The sequence below is a fragment of the Cyprinus carpio genome, chromosome B7, assembly GCF_018340385.1.
Source record: "Cyprinus carpio isolate SPL01 chromosome B7, ASM1834038v1, whole genome shotgun sequence".
NCBI classification, from domain to species: domain Eukaryota; kingdom Metazoa; phylum Chordata; class Actinopteri; order Cypriniformes; family Cyprinidae; genus Cyprinus; species Cyprinus carpio.
The window spans coordinates 4923210-4946325 of record NC_056603.1 but is presented as its reverse complement, the minus strand read 5'-3'; the positions used below and the strand labels follow the sequence as shown (position 1 = coordinate 4946325).

At 37.3% G+C, this 23116-nt stretch overlaps 2 protein-coding genes across 3 annotated transcripts in view; both read right to left on the bottom strand.

Annotated features, from left to right (window-relative positions):
- Nucleotides 1-3187: 3187 nt before the first annotated feature.
- The window catches only part of LOC109044943 (kelch-like protein 33), a 74849-nt gene continuing 54920 nt past the window's right edge, over nucleotides 3188-23116 (bottom strand). For both annotated transcript variants that reach the window (XM_042726745.1, XM_042726744.1), the window contains exon 8: nucleotides 3188-3749. In XM_042726745.1, coding sequence (XP_042582679.1) covers nucleotides 3224-3749 — 526 coding nt within the window. In that variant the 3' untranslated portion in view covers nucleotides 3188-3223. The remainder of the gene's footprint in view (nucleotides 3750-23116) is intronic.
- LOC109059393 (C-type mannose receptor 2-like) lies at nucleotides 14965-18945 on the bottom strand. The gene is made up of 4 exons (XM_042726785.1): nucleotides 18921-18945; nucleotides 18462-18830; nucleotides 17012-17359; nucleotides 14965-16847 (listed from the first exon to the last, which is right to left on the bottom strand). Exons 1-4 carry the CDS (start codon nucleotides 18943-18945, stop codon nucleotides 16480-16482), a joined length of 1110 nt encoding a protein of 369 aa, XP_042582719.1. The 3' UTR covers nucleotides 14965-16479.

Sequence of the window (23116 nt, the reverse complement as noted above, 5' to 3'; positions counted from 1 at the left end):
CCCCGCCGATGATCCAATGCCCCTCCAGTAGATCTGCTCTGACGCCGACTCTGCTTTGGCATCTGAACTGTTGCCGAACGTGTTACAGGAGACGAGAAGCGCTGATTGGCCCACGTTTAAATCAATCAGTGCATACTTTTCTCATGACGTAAGAACATTTGAAATTGATGAACCGCGCGAACGGCTGTTGAAGAAATTGGTGTACAATGTGCATGGTCGGAATCATCTTATTTGACAGAACTAAGTGAGTACGGACGGAGTCTTTCACATTCAAACGCAGCTGAATCGGATACAGAGGTGCTGGAGGATGTTTTACTCGTTTCTACAGTGCGTGGTTCAAACAACAAACCTGTTTCCAGGTCAGCGGAACTCTCTCTTCCACAATAATTACCTGTACATTTCTTTATGGCTTTTTCAGTTTATGTATTTCTTTTACATACACAAAAATCAGTTTCAATCTACGATGCACGATTCTTTTTTGTCTTTATTCCTTTAGCGTTTCACATGCACATATGACAGTTGCATTCATTTAGCTCCTTTTCAATAACAGATAGATTTGTTTTCATCCAGAACCTAAACTGCCTGCTTGAAGATGAACACGGATGACGCAATACAAGTCTCCATTTACAACAAAGGTACTGTAACATTAATCCGTTTCTACTTTCTAGGTAGCTAACGTTGATATTGGTAACATTTTAGCTCTTAGTTCAGTTCTCACTTTTAACTAGTTGCTTATTAGCTTGCATATTTCTAGTATATTGGTTGTTCATTAGTATTTAAAGCACATATTAATGCCTTATTCTGCCTGACCTTATTCTATATCCCTAAATCCTACCAAATACCTAAATGGAAATGCTACAAAAACTACCTTACTATTAATAAGCAGTAAATTAGGAGTTAATTAAGGCAAAAGTTGTAGTTACTAGAGAATATGTTCCCTATACTGTAGTTCAGTGGTTTTTCAAACCTGTCCTGAAGGAGACCCAACCCTGCACATTTTTGTATGTCTCCCTTATCAGACACACCAAATTTAGTTCTTGCAGTCTCTACTAACAAGATGTGTTGAATCAGGTGTGTTTCGATGATGGAGACTTACAAAATGTGCAGGGCAGGGGGGCCTCCAGGACAGGTTTGGAAACTCCTGCTGTAGTGTTACTTTAATATGGTGTTCTATGCATATGAATACTGTACATTTGCTACTTAAGTGATTATCTGATTATGTCTTTAGAATTTAAAAGTTAATAATCTTTCAGTAATTCATAATGGGGTAATGGAAAAGATATAAGCATTAAGTCTAAGATTGTGTTTTTGATTTGGTAATCTAGCAAATATTGTATGTACTGGTAATAGCAGTCTTAGGTAAGACTTTAAAGTATGTCATTGTATATTGCATATTGTTTACTTATTTAATTTACTTATTATTATTATCCTCTTTTCTTCTGAGACTGAAATTTTCAACTCTTTTGTGCACAAAAAGTATTCTCGTAGCTTCGAAAAATTATGATTGAACCACTGATGTCACATGGACCATTTTAACGACGTCCTTCCTATGTTTGTGTGCCTTGACCGTGGTGGTAGTACCGTTGCTGTCTATGGAGGATCAGAGAGCTCTCAGATTTCATCGGTGGCCGTGGGTTAAAATTATTCTTTTTGATTTTTTTTTTTTACATTCAGCACAAACAGCTGTTGTTGAGGCTTGCACTGCCTGACTGTTTGTGAGAGACTTTCATGGAGAAATTAAATGTGTTACTCCACTCATAAAGAAATTCACAGAAATAGAAACATACTGAGGTAAAAATTCAACAGGTTTAGTTTATTTCTAACATGATGTATTTAAGTAACATACCATGACAGGGGAGCTATTTTGCTGAATATTTTTATGAGTACAAATATTACCTTGATTTTAGACACAATTTTGACTGTTTTGTTCTGTTTCATCAATGAAACTACAGGTGCTTCTCAATAAATTAGAATGACGTGGAAACTTTAATTTATTTCAGTAATTCAGATCAAATGGTGAAACTCGTGTATTAAATAAATTCAGTGCATACAGACTGAAGTAGTTTAAGTCTTTGGTTCTTTTAATTGTGATGATTTAGGCTCACATTTAACAAAAACCCACCAATTCACAATTTGAGTTGAATTACTGAAATAAATGAACTTTTTCACAACATTCTAATTTATTGAAAAGCGCCTGTAGTTCCAAAGGAAGATGACAGCAGAAGTATTTCACATTCTCCAAGCAACACTCTGCATTGTTTCAATAGTGTTTTGAACCTACCAATAAGTTAAATGAATAAGTAAATTCCCATCTTCTACTGGTGGTTTAGTGTATTTAAAAATATGATTTTTTTTACTTTTTTTTTTTTTTGTATAGGCCTATTAAAAAATTTATTGCAGTTTTAATTTGGCACTGTAAATTTAATTTGATAATTTCACATTAAAGATGATATTCATTTAATAAGGCCTTTAAGGTAAATAACATCCTGGAGTAAATATAAAAAACATAAGAAGATTTAAGTATGTAAAAGCTGATAGAGCACTGATGAAAATATAGCTTCTTATTATGTTTATACCACCAAAAGTATTGTTGATGCAGTGCTTTTGTGAGGATATTTTGTATGGGATATTGTCTGCTCATATGAAAAGTTCATTGTATGGTAATAATGAATAGCATTTTTGACAGTGATGATATCATCCTGATAACCAGGGGAAAAAAAGTTTTGTGAAATTAGACTTTTATTGTCATTACATTACACGGTTTGTAGGGGACATTTTTTTTTTTTTTGTTTAAAAAGAAAAAAAGAAAAAGAAACAAAGAAAGACAATAAAATGACATGAAAGACATCAATAGAGATTTTTTTCATTCAATTTTTAGGTTTCAGGATTTTTGTTAACCAAACGTTGTATAAAGATGATTCTCAACTATGAAATATAAAAAAAAAATGCTATGCTTAGGTCTCAGGAGGATATTTTGTTTGCTTTTTACATTAAATGGATTAAATATCACACATGCATTTAATATAATGTGTATTTCCATCACAGGTTTGGTCTTAAATTTCACGAAAGGTGGTATTCAATTTTATTTCATGTGTATAAACACACAGTTGCAAGAAAATGTCTGAATTGTAAGCTGATATTTTTCCTGTCAGAATTTGACAATTGCAACTTTTTATCTCATTGTAATAGAATACACTAATAAATATTCATCTGAAGCGCTCTTTCAGCTCTTCAGACTGACAGGCAGCTGTAAAGCGCATGCGGCGAGATCCGCGTAAGGTCGCGGCATTGCTCCCAGTTTCTCCCAGCACTTTCCCTGTGGATCATAACGGTGCACCCATGCTGTATCACGGGCAGAATCAGCCGAAGACCCTCCCAAAACATACAGCTGTCCGTCAAGAGCGGCCGCCGCGGGTGAGAGGTGCGGTCGGGGCAGCACGGGGAAAGACGTCCAGGAGTCGTGAACAGGATCATACGACTCACACTGCAGCTGGTCTCCAAACCCCGCCCACACTGGCTGCAACCCCCCGGCCACGACCAATCGCTGTCCCGAAACCAGCATCACGTGACCTGCCCGTCCCGCTCCTGCTGTCATGGGTGATCGTTCTGAGCAGCTGTGCACCGGGTCGTAGATCCACAGACACGGACAGCAGCGCAGACGAGAGTCACACCCTCCAGAAACAAACATCTCTCCGTTCAACACGGCCGCGGCGTGACCGCAGAGAGCAGCGTCCAGAGGATGACACAACCTGTGATAGCAGCAGGAGGAAAGACATTTCTGTTTAATGGACATGGCTTCGCTTGAGCTGCTTAGTTTGTTGTTAGAATGTCAAAACGTTTAGTTTAAAGATTAAAAGTTACAAAATGCATGTTATTTTCAAATTCAAGAACTTCTTCAGAGAACTCTTCAAACTTCTCAGAGGAGCCAAATTCCCTCAGTGTCAGAGTACATATGTCTGGGCATTATTATTGACAACAAGCTAGGTTTTGGTTCACATATTAAGCATTTGAGAAATAAATATATAAAATAAAGAGGAAGTTGGGGTTTACTTTAGAAATAAGCCATGTTTTTCATTCTGTGTGAGAAAAAAAATAAATAAAATATAGTGTCCATTATGTTTTTACTGGTTCTTGATTACAGGGATGTAGTTTATCAGTATGTCCCTCTTACCTTCTCTCCTCCTTGGATGCTTTATAGTGCTCTGAGATTCATAACTGATTGTACTGTAAATTTTCAACTCATCAATTGTGAAATATATAAAAGTTGCATCATGGTCTTCTTTGAGCATTTGGAGAAAAATGCATTGGCATCTGTTGATATATTATAAGGCAATTTTGGGTCATTTGCCATTGTATCTCTGTTATATCATATAAAGGACTTCATTTGGGAATGATTCATTATTTTCTCAAACAAATCTTTGTTTGTTTGTGTGCTCCTTGTCAGAATGGAGCTCGGTAAAACCTCTTTTAAACATGCCATCACTTCAGATTGGAATCTTCTCCAAAAGGAGTCTTATAATTATTTTAAGTCTTTAACTTAGAGAGCAACTTAATTGTTTTAACTGGTTATATGTTGGTTTTGTAATGTAAGTTATTACTATGTTGTTCAGTTGTGTATGCAAACTTGGCTGCCTATATTGGCTCCTGAAAAAAAAAAAAAAAAAAAAAAAACATTATAATCTCCATGAGTCTTTTCCTGGTTAAATAAAGGTAGTTTTTAGGATAGTCTTCCTCACTTGTCAGAATGAGCCAGTAAAATCAAAGAAGACGGACTTAACTTTTCACAGAAGCTGAGTGTGAATTCCAGCTCCACACTCTCAACAGTGAAAGAGGTAAGAGGGAACTCACCCATGCTGAAGGTAAGACACAATATCAACGTTGATTCAGTTTGCAAAACCAAAATATGATTCAGCTTTGATTCAACCATGGTACCTGATGTTGATTCACCGGTGACTCAATGTTGAAATGCTGGCTGGGTATATTTAATGTGACATTGTGGAATTATGCCATTTTGAATGAAAAATATAGGTTACCATTTACGTGATTTATAATGTGAGAGACCAAACATTATGAAGATGTTTCTGAAATGATTAAGAGTGTGAATAATAATAATAATAATTATATATATATATATATATATATATATATATATATATATATATATATATATATATATATATATATATTAATTGCAAATAGATCAAACAAGTTCAAAAAATAAAATAAATAAATAAAATGTCGGTACAAGGAGTTCACATATCAATGTAACAAGTTTTCGATTAAAGAAGTAGATTTAGATTGGAAGTGGTGCAGAATCTACATTATGGTCTTTCTATGGTTCTTTCTTTCTTTCTTTCTGTTTATTTAACTCTGGGTAAATTATATAATATATAACAATTTTCATTAAATTACATAAATCATATAATGTGTAAACATTAATATAGGCTATGTTTGTGTTTATTTCTTTAAAAAAAAAAAAAATCATTAACCATGCTTCAAAAATAAATAATAAAGTTAGGTTTAAACCAGCGATTGCTTAAATTATTTATTCATGTATTTATTTATGCATTCCAGGAACAGCTGATATTCAGAGTTTTCGGGTGTACTAATGAATCACCGCTTCTCCAAGTTTTACGCCAACACTACCGCCACGGGCCGCATCTGACGCAGCAGGCCATCACTGGAGACTCTGTGCAAGGCTGCTGCTGTGGGTCATGTGCTGTTAAAAAAAAATAAAAAATAGCCCTGAAGTACCAGAGTTTGCAGTTGTAGGACCGCATTTCTGAGACCCCTTTGACAGCGCCATCTAGCCAGTAACCTACTCCATCCAAAGAGAGCTGATTCAAGCCTAAAACAAACAGGCGCAAATACAGGACATAAAACTAGGCTCTATTCATTTTTTTTATTATATATATATATATATATTTTTTTTTTTGCGAAGCTTCTAGTGTTAACATTTTTCAGTTATTTAGCTATGCAAATAAGTGGTTAATTATGCTGCTAAATGTTGCAAACTGGTATGTTAACATACATTGTTTTAGTTTATTACTGTTTTCATGAACACATTCATTTAGCACAAACCATTTACCATGCAAACAGTTTCCACTTTGTTATTCGTGTAGCTGTCAGGATAGTACACGGAGGCTGAGGTAAGTGAATTCAACAGTCTTTTATTTAGACAAAGTTCGTGAGAGGTGAGTAAGTGCAATCTTGGTGCGGGGTCTGTGGAGTTCGTGTCCATGGAAGCCAGGGGATTCCGCTTCTGCAAAAGCCAGGTGAGTTCATTACATGTCGAGACATCAAAGCCACACAATACGTGAATATCAATACTTGTCTCTTCTCTTTGCAGTGGGAGAACAATGTTCGAAGAATCACATGGGCACTCAGGAGATATCGAGGTACGTAGGAGAATTCAGATCACAGATAGTGCCATGAGAGTTCTGGGGACAAGAGAACAAAGACACACAGGTTAACTTCCCAAATGTGAGTATACATTACGGCTGGTGTTTGCTGATAAGACGAGGTGAGCTGGAGACAAGATCATGAGGTCAATTCCTGTTGGAGGCTTGACAGTGAACTGGTGTTTCTGTGAGTGTTTTATAGTGCCGGGGTAATGGAGATCAGGTGCTGGTGATTAGTACTCAGGGGAGTGTGAGCATTGATGATTGGCTGGGACCGGGTCTGCCCTGTCCCTGACAGTAGCTAGTTGAACAGAATAGGCTACATAATATATTTGGCATAAGCCCTATTCGGACGGGACTACTTTTACAGGGGGTCGTTAGAGAAATCTGTGTTTCACAGACGTACTTGGTGATTTTAATCCCGTCCGAATCTGCCATGTCTGTGTTTTTCTCACACAACCCCTGTAATAATTACAGAGCGAATTACCTACTGTTTTTCAGCAAACTCAGTGATCCTCTGAGAAAACTAATCCTGTCCGAATGCGAATGTCTGTGATTGCTGGTGATATTTTATTTCACAACGCGTTTCCTTGTGTGTTTTGGCCAACGTGAATTACCGTAGATGCTCTTACCGCGCGCATGTTTGATATATTTGTTTCCCGGCAAAGAAATAATAATAAAAAAATAAAAATAATAAAATCAAGAGCCAGATCACATAAAAAACTGTTAATACTGGCTATTGTAATATCAGCGTCAGGTAAGATTAACATTACTCACGTTCATTTATGCACTCAGTTACATAATGTTTTAATTACAGATGTACCTTTATGAAAATTAAAAATGGATTTAGCCTACTACAAAAAACAAATTAAACTAAAGAAACCACACATTAACATGGTTTTGCTATACTAGCCATTTAGTTTTTAATATTTATTGTGTAATAATACTAATGGTAATCGATCAGAATGACTAACGTTATATGCAATGCACGCGTACAGAGCGCGTGATCTGTGTGACGCCCAGATGCACAAAACAGACCCTCCCACCTCTGTAATAAACACGAAGATGTTAGTCCCATCCGAATTGGTACATGAAAATCGCAGACATCAGGTGGTAAGAATCGAAACTCAAACGTAGTTTAGAAAACTAGTCCCGTCCGAATAGGGCTATAGCCTATGTGAACAGAATACAGTTTACTTCTGCGCTGACCAATGGGGTACTTCTTCCAGGAAATCTTAGTGTAGGCCTATAACCAGAATATTAACCTAATATAGCCTAATAAAACAAATGTGGTTAAAAAATCCAGATGGATACCAACGGTTATATTTAGGGTTAGGACTCAGGAGCTTATAGAAGAAATCACCCAATTCAAATATAGCTATAGTAAATGCTATAAAATACAATAAAGTATGAGGGGCAAAAACTAAAGTCTAAAGACTGATTGTAGTCCTGAATCTACAGTTTGGTACAGCAAGATCATGGTACGCTGTTGTAACATAGTTTTGAATGACTCTGTATGAATTTAAATTGTGAATATGGTTTAGGATTAAATTGTGAATATTGTTTATGATGCAGAATCCGGCAGTAACACGGGCGACTCTGGCAGGGGAAGCGTTTCTGCGCTACAAAAGACTGGAAACGAGTCCGAGGAAAATGGGACAAAAAGAAAGACCGCCAAGCCAGTGCGCTTTGGATGGATCACTGGGGGCATGGTGAGAAACCGGGAACGTTCACATGATTGGTGCATGCAAATGGAAAAACGTGCACATGCATACATGCTCTGTTTCTGTCTTTCAGATTCGCTGTATGTTGAACATCTTGGGAGTCATTCTATTCATATAACTGTCCTGGATCAAATCTCAAGCAGGAATCCATAAGCCTGTATTTTTATTAATATATAAAACAATCCTGTAAAGTTACTTTTTATAACTCACCTTCAAGCTGTTTCCTTGATTATTCTTGCCTATGTGATCAATAAACCCGCTTCTTTATTTCACTTACTTGTGCCTCCCTTGTGTCATTGCTGACACAAGACCAGACCAACATTCAACGACCGGAGATGGATCCTTGACGCCCTGCTTCTGCGGACGCTCTGGAAGAGCTGGTCAATGGCATTGACAGCCTCTCTATTTCCGGTCACCACCCCTTTGTCTGCCTCAGCCAGTCCCATGGCCATCCCATGGTCTTCACCTCTCATTTTAAGGAGGTATTTGGATTATCCACAGGCTCTCTATCCATCCTCAACCAACTCATGCAACAATGCCAAGGCCCTTCCTCGACAAGCGATTACACCCTCCAATTCTGCACTCTTGCAGCAACTAGCAGATGGAATGAGACAGCACTGTTGACTGCCTACCGAAAGGGTTTGGATCCGAGCCCAGATAGTTATCTACAATGACATTGTGGGCTTGGAAATTTTTCCTCTTCCCCTGCCAGCCCGAAAGAACGCCGTTCACCGGCCTCACCCACTGCCTGTCCTCCAGTACCAGAACTGATGCAGGTGGATACAAATTTGCCTATATTGTGGGCCATCCGGACATTATATCAAGACTTGCCCCTCAAGCCCCCCACACCTAGCGGTGAGTACACTCCAGTTCCAACCTGATATATCCACTTTGTCTCTGCTGACAGTTCAGCTACTCACCCCTCGTCATTCTGTTTTAGTGCCCGCCCTCATCAACTCGGGCTCCTCGGGAAACTACATCTCCCACGCACTCCTAAGACACCTTAAACTGCCCTGAAGAAGAAAAGCCCAGGAACTCTGGGTCAAGACCATCCAGGGAAAACTGCTAAGGAGAGTGCAGGTTAAATACTGATCTCCCCCTGTGACCCTCTCTTTTCTGGTACTGGAGTGTCTGAAACATGTTATTTATATCCTTTTATAAGCAGCTAATCACTGCACCTGCTAAGCATTTCTTTTGTAAAAATCATTTTAGTTGCAGCGATTATGAAGAAATTGTGTGATGTAGCTTGATGAAAGAGAATGGCAGAGAAAGATCGCACTCCAGACAGTCATGAACGTGCTGAACCATTTACCCAGGCTGTGCATTAAAGGTAAAAATGTTGTAAGTAATGTTCATTTTCTTACACAGACTGATTGTTTCACTTAACACTTCAATCATCAGGAGCCACAGGTACTGATATGGTCTTGACTGATTTGTTTTATTGATGCTCAAAAACCAGCAGCCATAGACATGCATTGTATGAATTGCCAAGGACAATGGTTTTACCTAAATATCTTCTTTTACCGTTATGCTGAAGAAAAAAATTCACTTAAATCTTAGATGGCCTGAAGGTGAGTAAATTAACAGCAAATTTAAATTTTTGGGTGAACTATCCCTTTAAATCTGATTCCAAACATACTCACAGTTTAATGTTTGCCTACAAAAACACCACTGGCTCTGCACCCCTTTACCTAAATTCATTACTTCAGCCCTCTAGAAGCTTGCATTCTGCAAATGAATGTCGCTTGATTGTTCATCTCAAAGAGGCACAAAATCACTTTCACAGACTTTTACATTAACTTTTCCCTCCTGGTGGAATGACCTGCCCAACTCAATCCGAGCAGCTGAGTCCTTAACCATCTTCCAGAATCGGCTAAAAACTTTAAGTGAAAGTGACATAACACACAGCGAAGTATGGTGACCCATACTCAGAATTCATGCCCTGCATTTAACCCATCCAAAGTGCACACACACAGCAGTGAACACACACACACACACACACACACACACACACACACACACACACACACACACACACACAGCAGTGGGCATCATTTATGCTGCGGCGACACACACACACACACACACACACACGCGCGCACACACGGAGCAGTGGGCATCATTTATGCTGCAGCACCCGGGGAGCAGTTTGGGGTTCAGTGTCTTGCTCAAGGGCACCTCAGTCGTGGTATTGCCGGCCCGAGACTCGAACCCACAACCATAGGGTAAGGAGTCAAACTCTCAGTAAGTATACAATTAACAAAAGCAAAAAAAGGCCTCTAACACTAGCTTGCTCTATTCTTTTTATATTCTATCTGTTTTCTTTTTATTTATTATATTATTTAAAAAGCCCTTGCTATGTGTATGTAAATATATTGTCAAAGTTCAGCATTGTTTTGTATTGAAGTACGAAGTAGCAAGAGTTTTCAACTCATTGGATCTATTGGAATCACACAGATGGCCTTTGAATTCAGAACGGCAATTTTCAGTGAAAGGTGGCCAGTTTGTATCCTTGTTTACAATCTTCTCAGTTCCTCTCAAATGTAAATCAAATGCCCATTCACAAACATGTTTTTCCCCCTCGAGTGATAGAGATAGTCAGAAATGAACTGATATTAATCACTTTGCCCTCTTAGGCAGTGGATGAAATCTTGAGAAATGGATTTGACTATAAAGTACTGGACAGTTTTAAGACCTAAAACATAATTAGGACCTAAAATTCACTAATACTGAGTGAATGACAAATTTTGTGTTATTTTTGTATTACCTAGGCTCCAGGTATTTTAATAAAAGGGCTCACTAAAGCTTTATTGCTCAGTCAGCTTGGTGCTGGGTCTTAAAACCACCAAAATCTTGTTCTCCATCATTGCATAGGCCTACTCATTGATGAGACATGCAGATTCAACCTTCACTGAATTTTATGTAAGCTTACAATGAACTCTGAACAAGTTATCAGTCCACTTTGTCTATGTTTAACATCCTGTTAGTTGTCAAAATGAATGCATTGCAGCACTTTTGTCATACCTATATCGAGCGCTGTACAAAGGAAAATAATGTAAGAATATAAAGTTATTTATTTGGTTTCTTTTTCTTTTCATTCAAATTAACGAACATTTAGCTCATATTTTCTAGTACAGCTGCACTGTGCTCGCATTTGGCCTACTTGTTCATTAAATTATAAATAAAAAAATTACATATCATCTTGCGCCCTATTGTGATCTTTAATTGCATAATATTTCAGTAGACGCGCGCGCATGTACACATACACATATTACACATATGCAGCAGTTTCAACTTTCTCTTAGAGGTGAACTAGTGACTACCACATAACTACCACAGTCAGTTTTAACAGTATGCACTTTATATCGACATGAAAAAAAAAAAAAAATCAAAACCACCTTTGTGTTTTGTAGCAGTAAATTTAATCCAGAGAAAGCTCTGAATCGCTATCACAGGGACACAACAATTCCACCACATGGGTTAAAATTTCCGATGTGTTTAAATAAAATGACTTTTAACATTTAAATAGAACATTTACATATAACACAATGGCAAACCGTAAAGCTTATATAACTACTGATTTTATTATAGCCCTGCAGTGCAAACATTAATTAGAATGAATTATTGAACTTCGTTTTGTACTGTGAAGAAAATTAGCAGACGGTCCCTAAAGCAGCCTAGACGATTATGCAGCAAATATCAAACATAAACTGACTTTATTAACAAACTTCATGATAAATGCAGACAAATGACAGTCCTGTTGTACATAATGGACAAATGTCATGACAAATGTCCTATGGCTGAAACATAGTTTAAAAAAAAAAAAAAAAAAAAATATTATATCAAATTATATAATTGGCCAGCGAAGAAAGTCTGTGCTGCTGGAGATGCAGCCGGAAGTGCCGCTGCGAGATGCCAGTGCCGTATTTTGCATCAGCCCCTGATAACTGAGAGAATTTATTAAGCAGAAACACGTTCAGATTCCCCTGACATTGCTTGAATCTGTCTTCATACTCCCGCTGTAATGAAGTAAAGCTCTTCTCACTGTCCAATGACAGTGCGAGTTACATTTACAAGTGAGTGAGGGGTTGGCTCTTCAAATCGAGGCGAAAGTTGATTGGTTGCTCCCACGTGTGTACTGTCCAATGGCTTTTTTTTAACTCGACTGACAAATGTATCCACTTTTTTCCTGACGTAAAAATGGGTGCCGCCATTTGTAATTTCTATGGGTCTAGCTTCCGGTCTCATTTGCGTCCAGCTATTTTTAGCTGTACAAAACAGTTTGTTTTGCTTAATATTGACAATTGATGTGTCCTATCATATTATAATAATCTGTTATCTTAATTAACAACACTGGTTTGTACTGCAAACAGTTTTACAGTTTACTGCACGTTGTTATTCTCCTTGTTATTTACCTTTAGCGGCTAATGAAACGGAAGTCTCACCCATAGGCTCACTTCCATGTTGAGGAAAAAGGTGGACAAAGAAAAGCATTTGGCAAAAGGACAATGAAAAGCAATTGCCAAATACATTTCTAAAAAGCGATTTAAAATGTGCATTTAAAAAGATTTATTAATGTACTTTTTTATTATTTTATTGATCCGCATTTTAAAACATGAATTTAAAAAAATGCTATTTATTTATACATTAAAAAATATTTTTTAAATGTATTGTTTTATTGTTTTATTAAACAACATTTAAAAACACGAATTAAATAAAAATCTTTAAATATGTCTATTAAATTGTCTATTTAAAAAGGGATTTATTAATATACATTTTTATGTTTGAATTATTAAATCAATAAATTGATTCTTCATTTTATTTTTAAGTGGCTCTCTTGGACCTCCATACATAAACATCAGGGCCCGCGTTCTTAAAGATTCTAAGAATCCTCTCAGAGAGCTCCTAATTTAGCTTAAAAATTACTACTCATTACTCAAAACCAAAAAACAACCAATCACCAATCTGAGAGCAACAAAGAGGCGGGGCTGACCCTGTTGGTACGTACTGTATGACACAGTCTTTGGAAGACTGTTATTGGCTGGTTGTCCAAGAAGAAAAGCGCTTTAGGCTTTATTACAAGCCTTCACTTTGAAATTCTAGGCTTATTTTTTCCTGTTTTACCGTCCTCTCTCTCTCTCTCTCTCTCTCTCTCTCTCACTCTCTCACACACACACACACACACACACACACACATATAGGCTACTTACTTTTTTACTTACAGTACCATGCTATCAATGTTGTACTTAAGGTATTTGATAGGGAACGAACAGCGACACAATAAGGTTCTGAAAGTGCTGTGATCGTTTGTGTAATAACTTTGCTTGTAGAAAGTTATGACAGACCAAAATCGTCACTGCTGCAAAGTTGCATTTTTCCAGTTGCCAAATAGCCTATGTTAATGTACAGCAGCCATGTTCACACAGCAGCAGAACACGGCTGTCAGTCCTGTATTTGAGTGCTTCACACGGTTACGTTCACACAATACAGTTATTTTACGGGGTGACAATTGCATTCTATAAACAAACTCACACCCGTCTATTTTCAGGACTCAGAACAGCATTCTCAGAAAACAGGCGCTGTATGAACTGGACAACATGTAGTACAGTGCGAGAGAGACCCTCGTGTGGTTTCACTCTGTGTAAGGTACAGCGATGGAGAGATAAGCTGTGCATCATCTGAAGGTTTTAGATCAACACAATTCCCTCAACTTTATCATCTTCCGTCAGCTTTAAGCACAATAAGGGACTCAAATTCTGTGTCATGCGCGAGATGCAGAAAAGGACGCGATACACGGGCTTGACTCTCATTGCACGTTCAGACAGTATTCGAGAGGCTACTGTACAGTGCGCTGCTGTTTGAACGGGATATTTCGCGACTGTAAGGAAATGCGGTTGTCAATCCCTAAAACTGACAGTGTGAACGTGACCGTAGTTAATGTAGTGAATACTTCCTTTTTTGGCGCTATGGCATTTTTAAACTGTGTCGGAGATGTCACAAACATGATCACTGCACGATCTAATGTGTAGCCTATTAACTGTCATGCATTGTGTGCAAATATGCATTTCTTCTCCCTCTTCATGTTTTGATGATTTTCTCCAATGCTAAAGAAACTCTTAAGTCTCTTAAAAGACAATGTTTTAAGGGATGCTTTCTGAATTATATTTTTCTTTACTATGATCTTTTCTTTATTTAAAGAGGAAACACCCACATTTCTAAGAATTTTCTTACAATTTTGTTACTAGGAGCAACTCTAAGATTTTTCATGAATATGGGCCCAGAGCTTCCTTACTTTAGCAAAGGAAAACCAGTGACCTCTTGGCTTATGTCAAAACCCTCCAACATTTTTCTTTACAAATTCTTGTTTCGTAATTCTAATTTGTGATCAGCATTTTGTTTTGCTCTCTCTCCTCTGTGCTCATCACTAAATCACCGGGGCATGCACTACGCCTACGTCGAATGTCATCCATCCAGTGGGACAGTTAGCAGAAGAGTGAGAAAATTAAGACACAAATAGTGTATAATATATATACAAATACACAAATAAGGCAAAAAGTAACAAGTCATTTTTTCAGGGTTTTTATTACACTTTTTTTATTATTATAATTTACCTTTTACAAAGATCACCCCAATTATTATACAATTATTATTATTATTTTTTGTGCAATTCAAGACATCTTATAAAAATTCTTGTATTTATACACATCACAAAATATATCACAGAAAAAAAAAGATATTTCAATGTCAGTTTTTTTTTTCCAATATTGTGCAGCCCTAATGGTAATTAATATTGCTATTAAAATATAACATGTTCATAACTCGTAAGACATGGGAAACACAGTTGCAAATGGACTCTGTTTTTTCTTTTTAAATTTGGATGGCACAATTTTGCATCCACATATGGAAAACAGTTGAAAAGTACAATTTACAATTCCTTTTTAAAATTGTCCGGACTATCCTTCCATAGGCTTGTTTACATAAGTGACCAAAATGGTGCCATACATAGAAATCATCTTGGGTTTGTTTTCAGCTCAATATATTTGTGTTGAAGTGAACAAGATAGACAACTAGGTAAGTCTTTCACACCCTCCTTCAATACATCTGCAGGGGCGCTGAAGTTCCAGTGCTCCTTACAGCAAGTCCATTTCTGATGAAACTCTTTATATGAGTTCCTGAGAGGTCTGAATGTCTTATCAAGTGGACAGAAAATACTATTAGAGTTATATGAAAGCTACCAGTATTCAAGAATCATTCAACAAGATATTGACATCCTGGTCTGTGGTTTAATGTTAACTTGATCTTGTCTCTCCTCATTTGTGTTTTCTGTTGCTGCCCGCTCATGACGTCAATGAACAACAAAGTGCTTCTGTGTCAAACCCTGCAACAGATCTATGAACTTAACCATGAACTATTTAGTCATCGACTGTATATTATTTTTTGAAAATTCAGGGGTTCAGACACCAACAGAACCTTTTTGTGTTTTTGATTCAGCCCTAAAAGTAAGATTAAAACAGATTTGGATGAGTTTTCAGACACCAGGCCCATAACCGCGATGGGAGTTGAACAAACTTATGGTTATGGGATTAGTTTTGAGTTGGCAAAACCAAACCAATCCAGTTAGGCTTTGTTTGTACCATGATGGAGATCATCAGCTGTCAGCTCAAGATCTGATCCTGAGTTCATGGATGAAGACACAAGATATTGTATACCCTACCTTCACCTCTTACTTTCTAAGAATAAACCTGAACTTATTCTGCTGAGAAACACAGAGCTCACACAATCTCAGTCAAAACATATTTTCCAAAGTTAATGTATATTTATTATACATAAAATCTTTAAACATAAGGAAGAAGTAGCCACACCATCATACAAAAATTCTCAAAATACATATAACTCATATTATACTCTTCAGTCACATTAATAAATTACATTGTACTTTCATAAGAGCACATTTTCTCATAAAACTAAAAGAAAACAGTACAACAATTTATCTAATGATATAAATATGATTCCCTTATGAACCCTCACAAAATTAAACTGGCAGATGAATGTCTCAAAATTCTGCAGTTACTGAATAACACAAAGTACATTTTAAAAGAGTTTGTAAAAGCAAACGCATTAAAAAGAGCAGTTCTAACTGTAAGCCCTTAACCAAACACCACCAACAGGAATCACACTGAATCATCCTCCTGGAGAAATACACACCATCTACACTTCACAGCTCAGTAATATATTACTGAAAGACTGCATGAACTATTTATATAACATATTATCTGTAGAAAAACATGTATTTAACCTTCACAGCTGGGAACAGGAAGATAATGGAAATAAACATACAGCCATTCACATGTTCTTCACTCTCCATAATTTCTGCAGATGAAGTTGAGTTTGTGAGTCTCAGGACGGCTGATCCAGCGCTGATCTCCTCCAGACTGAACTGCTCCAGATCTCACTGTGTGTTCACAGTCCTCCTCTGATGCACCGTTCCCTGGAGCCCAGTTCTGATAGCACACAGTGTCTCCACTCACCCAGAACCAGACGCCCAAAATGCAGGAGTGACGTAATCCTAACCACACCTCCGCAGTAGACGCTTGTTTAACCACGTCCATCACCTCACGCTGAATCTCTTCTGAATGAACCGAGACCAGATCCACATGATTCTGTCTGCAGTATCTCAGAGCTTCAGACCACGTCAGATTCTCTCTGATCACAATCAGTTTATCTGGAAACCAAACAAAGCACAAGCAGAAACTAGAGAGAGACTGATCAAAAACAACATGCAGAACAAACACTGGGGATGAATCTGTCATGTCAGACATGTAGAGTGAACTTTAAGAGATCTGGAGGTGATGATGGAGTGTGTGTGGTCTGTGAGGATCTACTCACCTTCATGACACACAAAAGGATATTGACTGGTGCAAGAGATGTCGTTCCATTTTCCCTGAGTGTTCAGTTTCACAACTGTACAGTTTTCATTACCTCCCCAATTATTAGGTTCACCAGTGTCCCAGTCTCTGAATGAGGAGTCACTCTGATCTGACCACTGCCATGAGTCTCTGAACAGACCGATCCAGACTTGTGATCCAGATAAATGATTATCACTAATGATCTTCTGAACCTGTTGATTCTCATTCTGGTTTCTCACACTGACCAGATCAATGTGATTCTGTCTGCAGTAACTCTGAGCGTCTCTCCAGTTCATCATCTGATTGATAAAGACGAGTCCTGTGTTTGCTTTAAGAAAACAGATGAAAACAGATTCATCAATCAGTTTGTTCATTATTCTTATGCTGCTTTATGGTTAACATCAGAAACACATCATTTAAAGACTGATTTTGAGTTGAGAGACTGAAAGCTGAATGTGTCGCACAGCTCACAGTGTTCAGGTGGTTTATCACAGACTCTGCAGCTAATTATCACAAATTTTTAATTTGTTTCGAAAAATCTACTTAAAAAAAAAAATACTAATTTCTGAGAAAAAAAAACTCCAAAACAAAATATTGTAATATAGTGAGCACAATTAAATTACACTGACAAGACAAGAACTGAACAAGAGTTTTGTTCCTAAACATCAAAAAGAGGCAGAATTCCATACAGTATCCAAAAATGATGTCCGGAGGTGCTATTAGTTTTTAATGAACCTACATGTTTGATTAAACCATAAAAATTGTATTATTATTTATATATTTCAAAATATAAAACCATATATATGGTTACAAAATCTTTAACACATTTTTAATAATATTTGAATAAAGGGTTATGTTGATTTTCTACGTCAGACAATGCTTTTTACATTTTATCAATTAAATAATTATTAATTATGAATTTATTATTCAGAAACACTCGCCAAAACAATTGTTTGACATTTTTGAATTCATAATTTATAAATATTGCTGGAAAAAAAATAAAAAATAAAAATAAAAAAATCTATGCTCTAATGGCAGATTTCCACAGTTACCCCATGTGACAAAAAATAAAATAAAAATCTATGTGTGTTCAATGAAAATCTTTTCTTTTTTTTTCCAGGCCAACATTAGTTTGTCTCTACAGAAACTGACTTTAGGTTGTTTATATTTATGACCACATTAAAACTTAGAAGCAGTTAGTATTGTGTCAAAACTGTTTACAGCAAACGTCGGTTCTGGAGAGCCACAGTCCTGCAGAGTTTCACTCCAACCCTAATCAAACACACCTGAACCAGCAAATCAAGCTCTTCAGGATCAGATGAAAATCACAAGCTGAAGCAGGATGATTAGAAACTTTACAGGGCGGTGGACCTCCAGGAGCATGTTTTTATACATTAATGTTTGTTGCCATTGTAGGGAGATGCACTTACTGTTATTGGATGAACTGCAAATAAAAGTTAGGAACACACTACATCTCACATCATGCCATTGTCCATTCTTCATCATAACACATTCTTCTTCACCACCATTTGGTTGATTATGTCCCCAGTTCAGATAGAGCACAGGTTCACCTGAAGACCACTGCCATTCATCACGACCCGTCTTCTGCAGCCCAATCCAGACATCTTGAACACTTCTATCATTCACACTCTTCTTCAGCTCGTTCGTGTCGTTCATGTTGTCAGCGGTGGCCAGATCTGTGTATTTCTCTCTGCAGTATCTCTGAGCTTCAGTCCAGGTCTTCCTCTCATTTATAAAGTGATACTGACGCTGAACACATTCAGATACGGAGCAGAGAGCTGTGAAAGAGAGACGCTGCTTTAATGCTTTTCATAACAGGATCAAACCTAATGAAACTATAAATCATAAATAAAACCACAAACACTCACCAATGAGAAGAAGAATGAAATACATCTCAGAGTAAAACACCATGAAGTTTTTAAAAAACATCTTAGCGGCATAACAGGATTCACAACAATTCAGATAATATTAACATCTAAAAGTCTAAGAATGAACATATGAGTTGTTCTTACTTTAGAGGTTGTGTGTTTCTGTCCTGAGTCTGATGTTTCTGTCTTCAGCGTTAAACTGTGTGATTATTATATCTGCTTTCATGAATCAGCGTCATATCATTTGTTTACTACTCTAAAAAAAACATATTTCATGTTTTACTTCCTCTATATTTGTGTATTTGTCCATCTCTTTCCACTAATTTTCATACTGACATCTGTGTCCGTCAGTATCAGTCAATATGAAAATAAACCATATTTAACAAAATTACATACATATGTACATTCTTAATTTACATTTTGACACTTAAAACTAAGTGGCTATTATAATATTATAAGTGGGTAGCACAACTCTGTTCAGTTTGAAATGCATTTTTATATCCTGTTGAGCCACTTTTTACATGATGCTTTTTTAAAACAAATAACCCACTAACGATCTGACTGATGAGGGTTGAGGTCGTTAGTGAAGACGGTGATACTGGTGACTGACAGCCTCGAAAACCCTCCATCTGAGGCTCCAGTGTGTGAGATGAAAGAATACTTGTGATTATTGAGAATGATTTTGTATTGCGTGAACGGTTTGAGGAATTAAAAAAAGACAAGATGAAGAAGAAAGAGAGATTCTTCCCTTTCTTATCTCGGGCTTCTTCTTTTTCCTCTTCTGAGAGCCGAGGCCCCTGCTGATGAAGATCAGACACAGCAGACATGAGCAACAGAGACGAGAGGAAGACTCTGATCAGCCTGCATTGATCTGCTCATATATTGTGTACTTATTACCCTGAGATCCATTCATAATGTTAGAAAAGACTCTCATCATCCAAAATTAAATAACATCATCTGCTTCTGTTTCAGAAGAAATGTGTCTAGATACTCAATCTAGATGATCGATTGTGATTGAATGGAATGCAAGGATGAAAACATTGTTAAATTTTTTTTTAGAATTAAGAATTCATCTCTTTATCAAAATTCTAATATTGTTTCGTTTTTTTTTTTTTTTTTTTTTGCTTGTTTATAAAACATGAAAATGTTTGCATGTAAACACATCCTCATTCATTTGTTTATGTTCACACCACATTTAGACATTCAGGATGGACAGTATTTACATCTCTGACGTGAAACAGAAGCATAAACAACAAGTTATTTTAGTCGCATTTGATTACATTTCATTCACTCTTATTAATAATTTTATTGCAGAAAAGTAAGACTGTAAATGTGTCTCAATTCAAAGGCCTAATGCCTCAAAGTCCACAAAGATTAAAATTAACATTGTTAAATGAGACTATGGAGGATTTCCTGTGTGACAGCTGCCATCAGTTACACAGCAGAGACGTTTCTGACAGACTTAAAAAATAATAATAATAATACTAATAATAAAAATACCCCAAATCATCTGCACTGTAACAAACTTCTGTAGTTTACAAAACACTAATACTGTAAAATAAACAAATGTTTACTGTAGAACTCGTCACATATTGACGTTTGGTCAGGACCCCTTGGCGTCGCCTTTTGACGCTCGAGGTACCCCTTTAGCATCATTTTTTTGAAGTGCAGGTTTATCCTTTTAGTGTCACTTCTCGTGCAGGGTCCTCTATTGTTTTCAGTTGATGACTTAATTTAATGGTTTGCATGCAATTGTAAAAAATATAAATAATTTTATAGAAATGTATACTTTCACTGGAGCACATAACCCCACCCCTAAACCTATAACTTCTGAACAATATAAACACAACAGGGAAATAACAGTACAGTCACAGGTATTTGCGAAAAAAGAACATAAAGAAGCAGTAAAAAAGCATTACAAACAAGTCCTGTTGCATTCCAAGTCTTCTGAAGCCATACAAACTCTTAAAATTAATAACATATGTTAAAAACATAAGGTTTTAATCACTGAAAATGATCCCGCTCCGTTAACATGCTCACATTCTCATTCAAATTTTCTTTTCTCTTTGGAGTGTTACAAGCTCTTGGTGAATAAAGAAGATCTGTAAAGTTGCAAAGACTAAAAGTCTCAAATCCAAAGAGATATTCTTTATAAACATTAACACTCGTCCACGCCCCCCTGAAACAGCTCGTTCTAACACGCCCCCACATCGCTACATCAGTAGGTGGAAATATTTGCATAACGCCACCCAAATGTTCACGCAAAGAAAGAAGGAGTACCTTTTATTCTAGTTGTAGTATTGTTGTTGCCGCCGCCATGTCGTATATACGTATAGACGCAGTGTGTTTGGTTGTGAAAGAGAAACTACTTTGTTTGGCCTTCCAAAAGAGGTCGATATCCACTTCATCATGCCTGGAGCTGATCCGTGCTGGTCTCTGAGGAAATATATCAACTTTGCACTGTGGATCGTCAAATCGACTTTCACCATGGATGAAGTGGCGTCCAGTCCGGGGTCGTCACATGTGGTTGCTCCTTCGTAGAATCTGCCTGCCACACTGTTCTCAAGCTGCTCACTCAAGCCGGCCTCTGCTCACTCAAGTCTGCAGTGTGTGACGCTGTTTCATTGAGAACGCGAAACTACTTTGTTTTAGCCTTCCAAAAGAAAACACGACTAGAAATCATGTTTATATCACGTTTATAATGGGTTTTATGTTTATGTCTCATCGCTCCCGCCGGACAAGGCATCACAATATGTTAAGGGGCGTAACATTTCTGTCACACGCTTGAGCCATTCGGCCAATCACAATGCGCTGGATAGCTGGTCAATCACAGCACACCTCGCTTTTCAGAGTGATCCCAAACAGCAAGCAGTTTCGGCCCATATCCGGCCCACATCTGGCCCGCCTGGATTTCACGAGGGACAGATGTGGGCCGGATCTGGGCCAACGCTATGTTGCTGTCTGGGATGAGCCTTGTGAAAATTGACACGTTTCAGAAGGCGGGGCATAGAGGAGAAACAATAATGTACAGTGTAAAGGACGTCAAAGTATGATGATTACATGCATTTATATGGTTTAATTTTTACACTTCCTGTTTAGCCGAAACTGACTTTTATTTTGAAAGAAAGGTATGCACGAGGGGGATCTAACACACACAGAAAAAAAATTATCGCTACCGATAAAGAGAAGGTGAAAAGGCAACAAAGCTTAAAGAGATAATGAATATAGCCTCAGTCGAAAGTGGCAACAAGGTATGCTGTGACTTACAGTGTAGAGGATGTGTTTTGTTAAACTTTGGTACATACTGATAAAATGTTAATGAAAATGGCTAATGTTTGATTTATGGTGATACGTTGTTTTGTTTATTCTGTGTTCAGCTCTTACATTGGTTTATGACCCGCAAGGAAACTCATTAAAAGGCCACTAAACCATCAGTTCTGGCTGACTTCTTTCGACTGGATGCTACAGTAAGAGTTTGCCCGTCCACCATGCAGCACGAAAAAGTCTAAAGATCCGCTGCCGCATGTCAACATTGGCCAGCAGGTGGCAGAAGTTGGTCGGGAAATTGAAAGGTACATAAAACCTGCATTGAGAATGGAAGACTCACAGACTACATCTGTAATTTCAAGGGACATTAATAAACACATTACTGATCTACAAAGGGAATTTGAAGAATGTAAACACCTACTTCAAAACGAAAGTGAGAATAAAAGGAAGGACATAAAGGAAACAATAAAATGTAAGGAAAAACTGTTGGCTGACCTACAGAACAAAGCTCAGAGCATGTTAGATGTAGCTCGCCGTTCTGAAAGAATCAAAGTACCAACCGAAAGGATGCTTGAATATCAAAAGGAAGAAGGAAGTAAAAAGGAAAGAAGGCTTGTGAATTTATATGTACAGTGGAAAGCACAAGCACGAGAGACAAGAGAAAGATTAAAGTCTGACATAACTGAAACACAGCTGTCATCACTAGCAGACGATCTGGAGAAAGGAAGGGATGATGTCATGAGACTTTACACTGTTACATTTTACATTGTTAGACATGCAGAGTGATACTTCTTTTATTGACCAGGATGTTAGTCGTGAACTACGAGCAGAGGTGTCTCCCGTAAAACTAAAACTAACCACTATGATGGGAAAGAACACAGTTGTAAATAGTGGAAAGGTGTCTGATCTCCTCGTAAGAGGCTACAGCT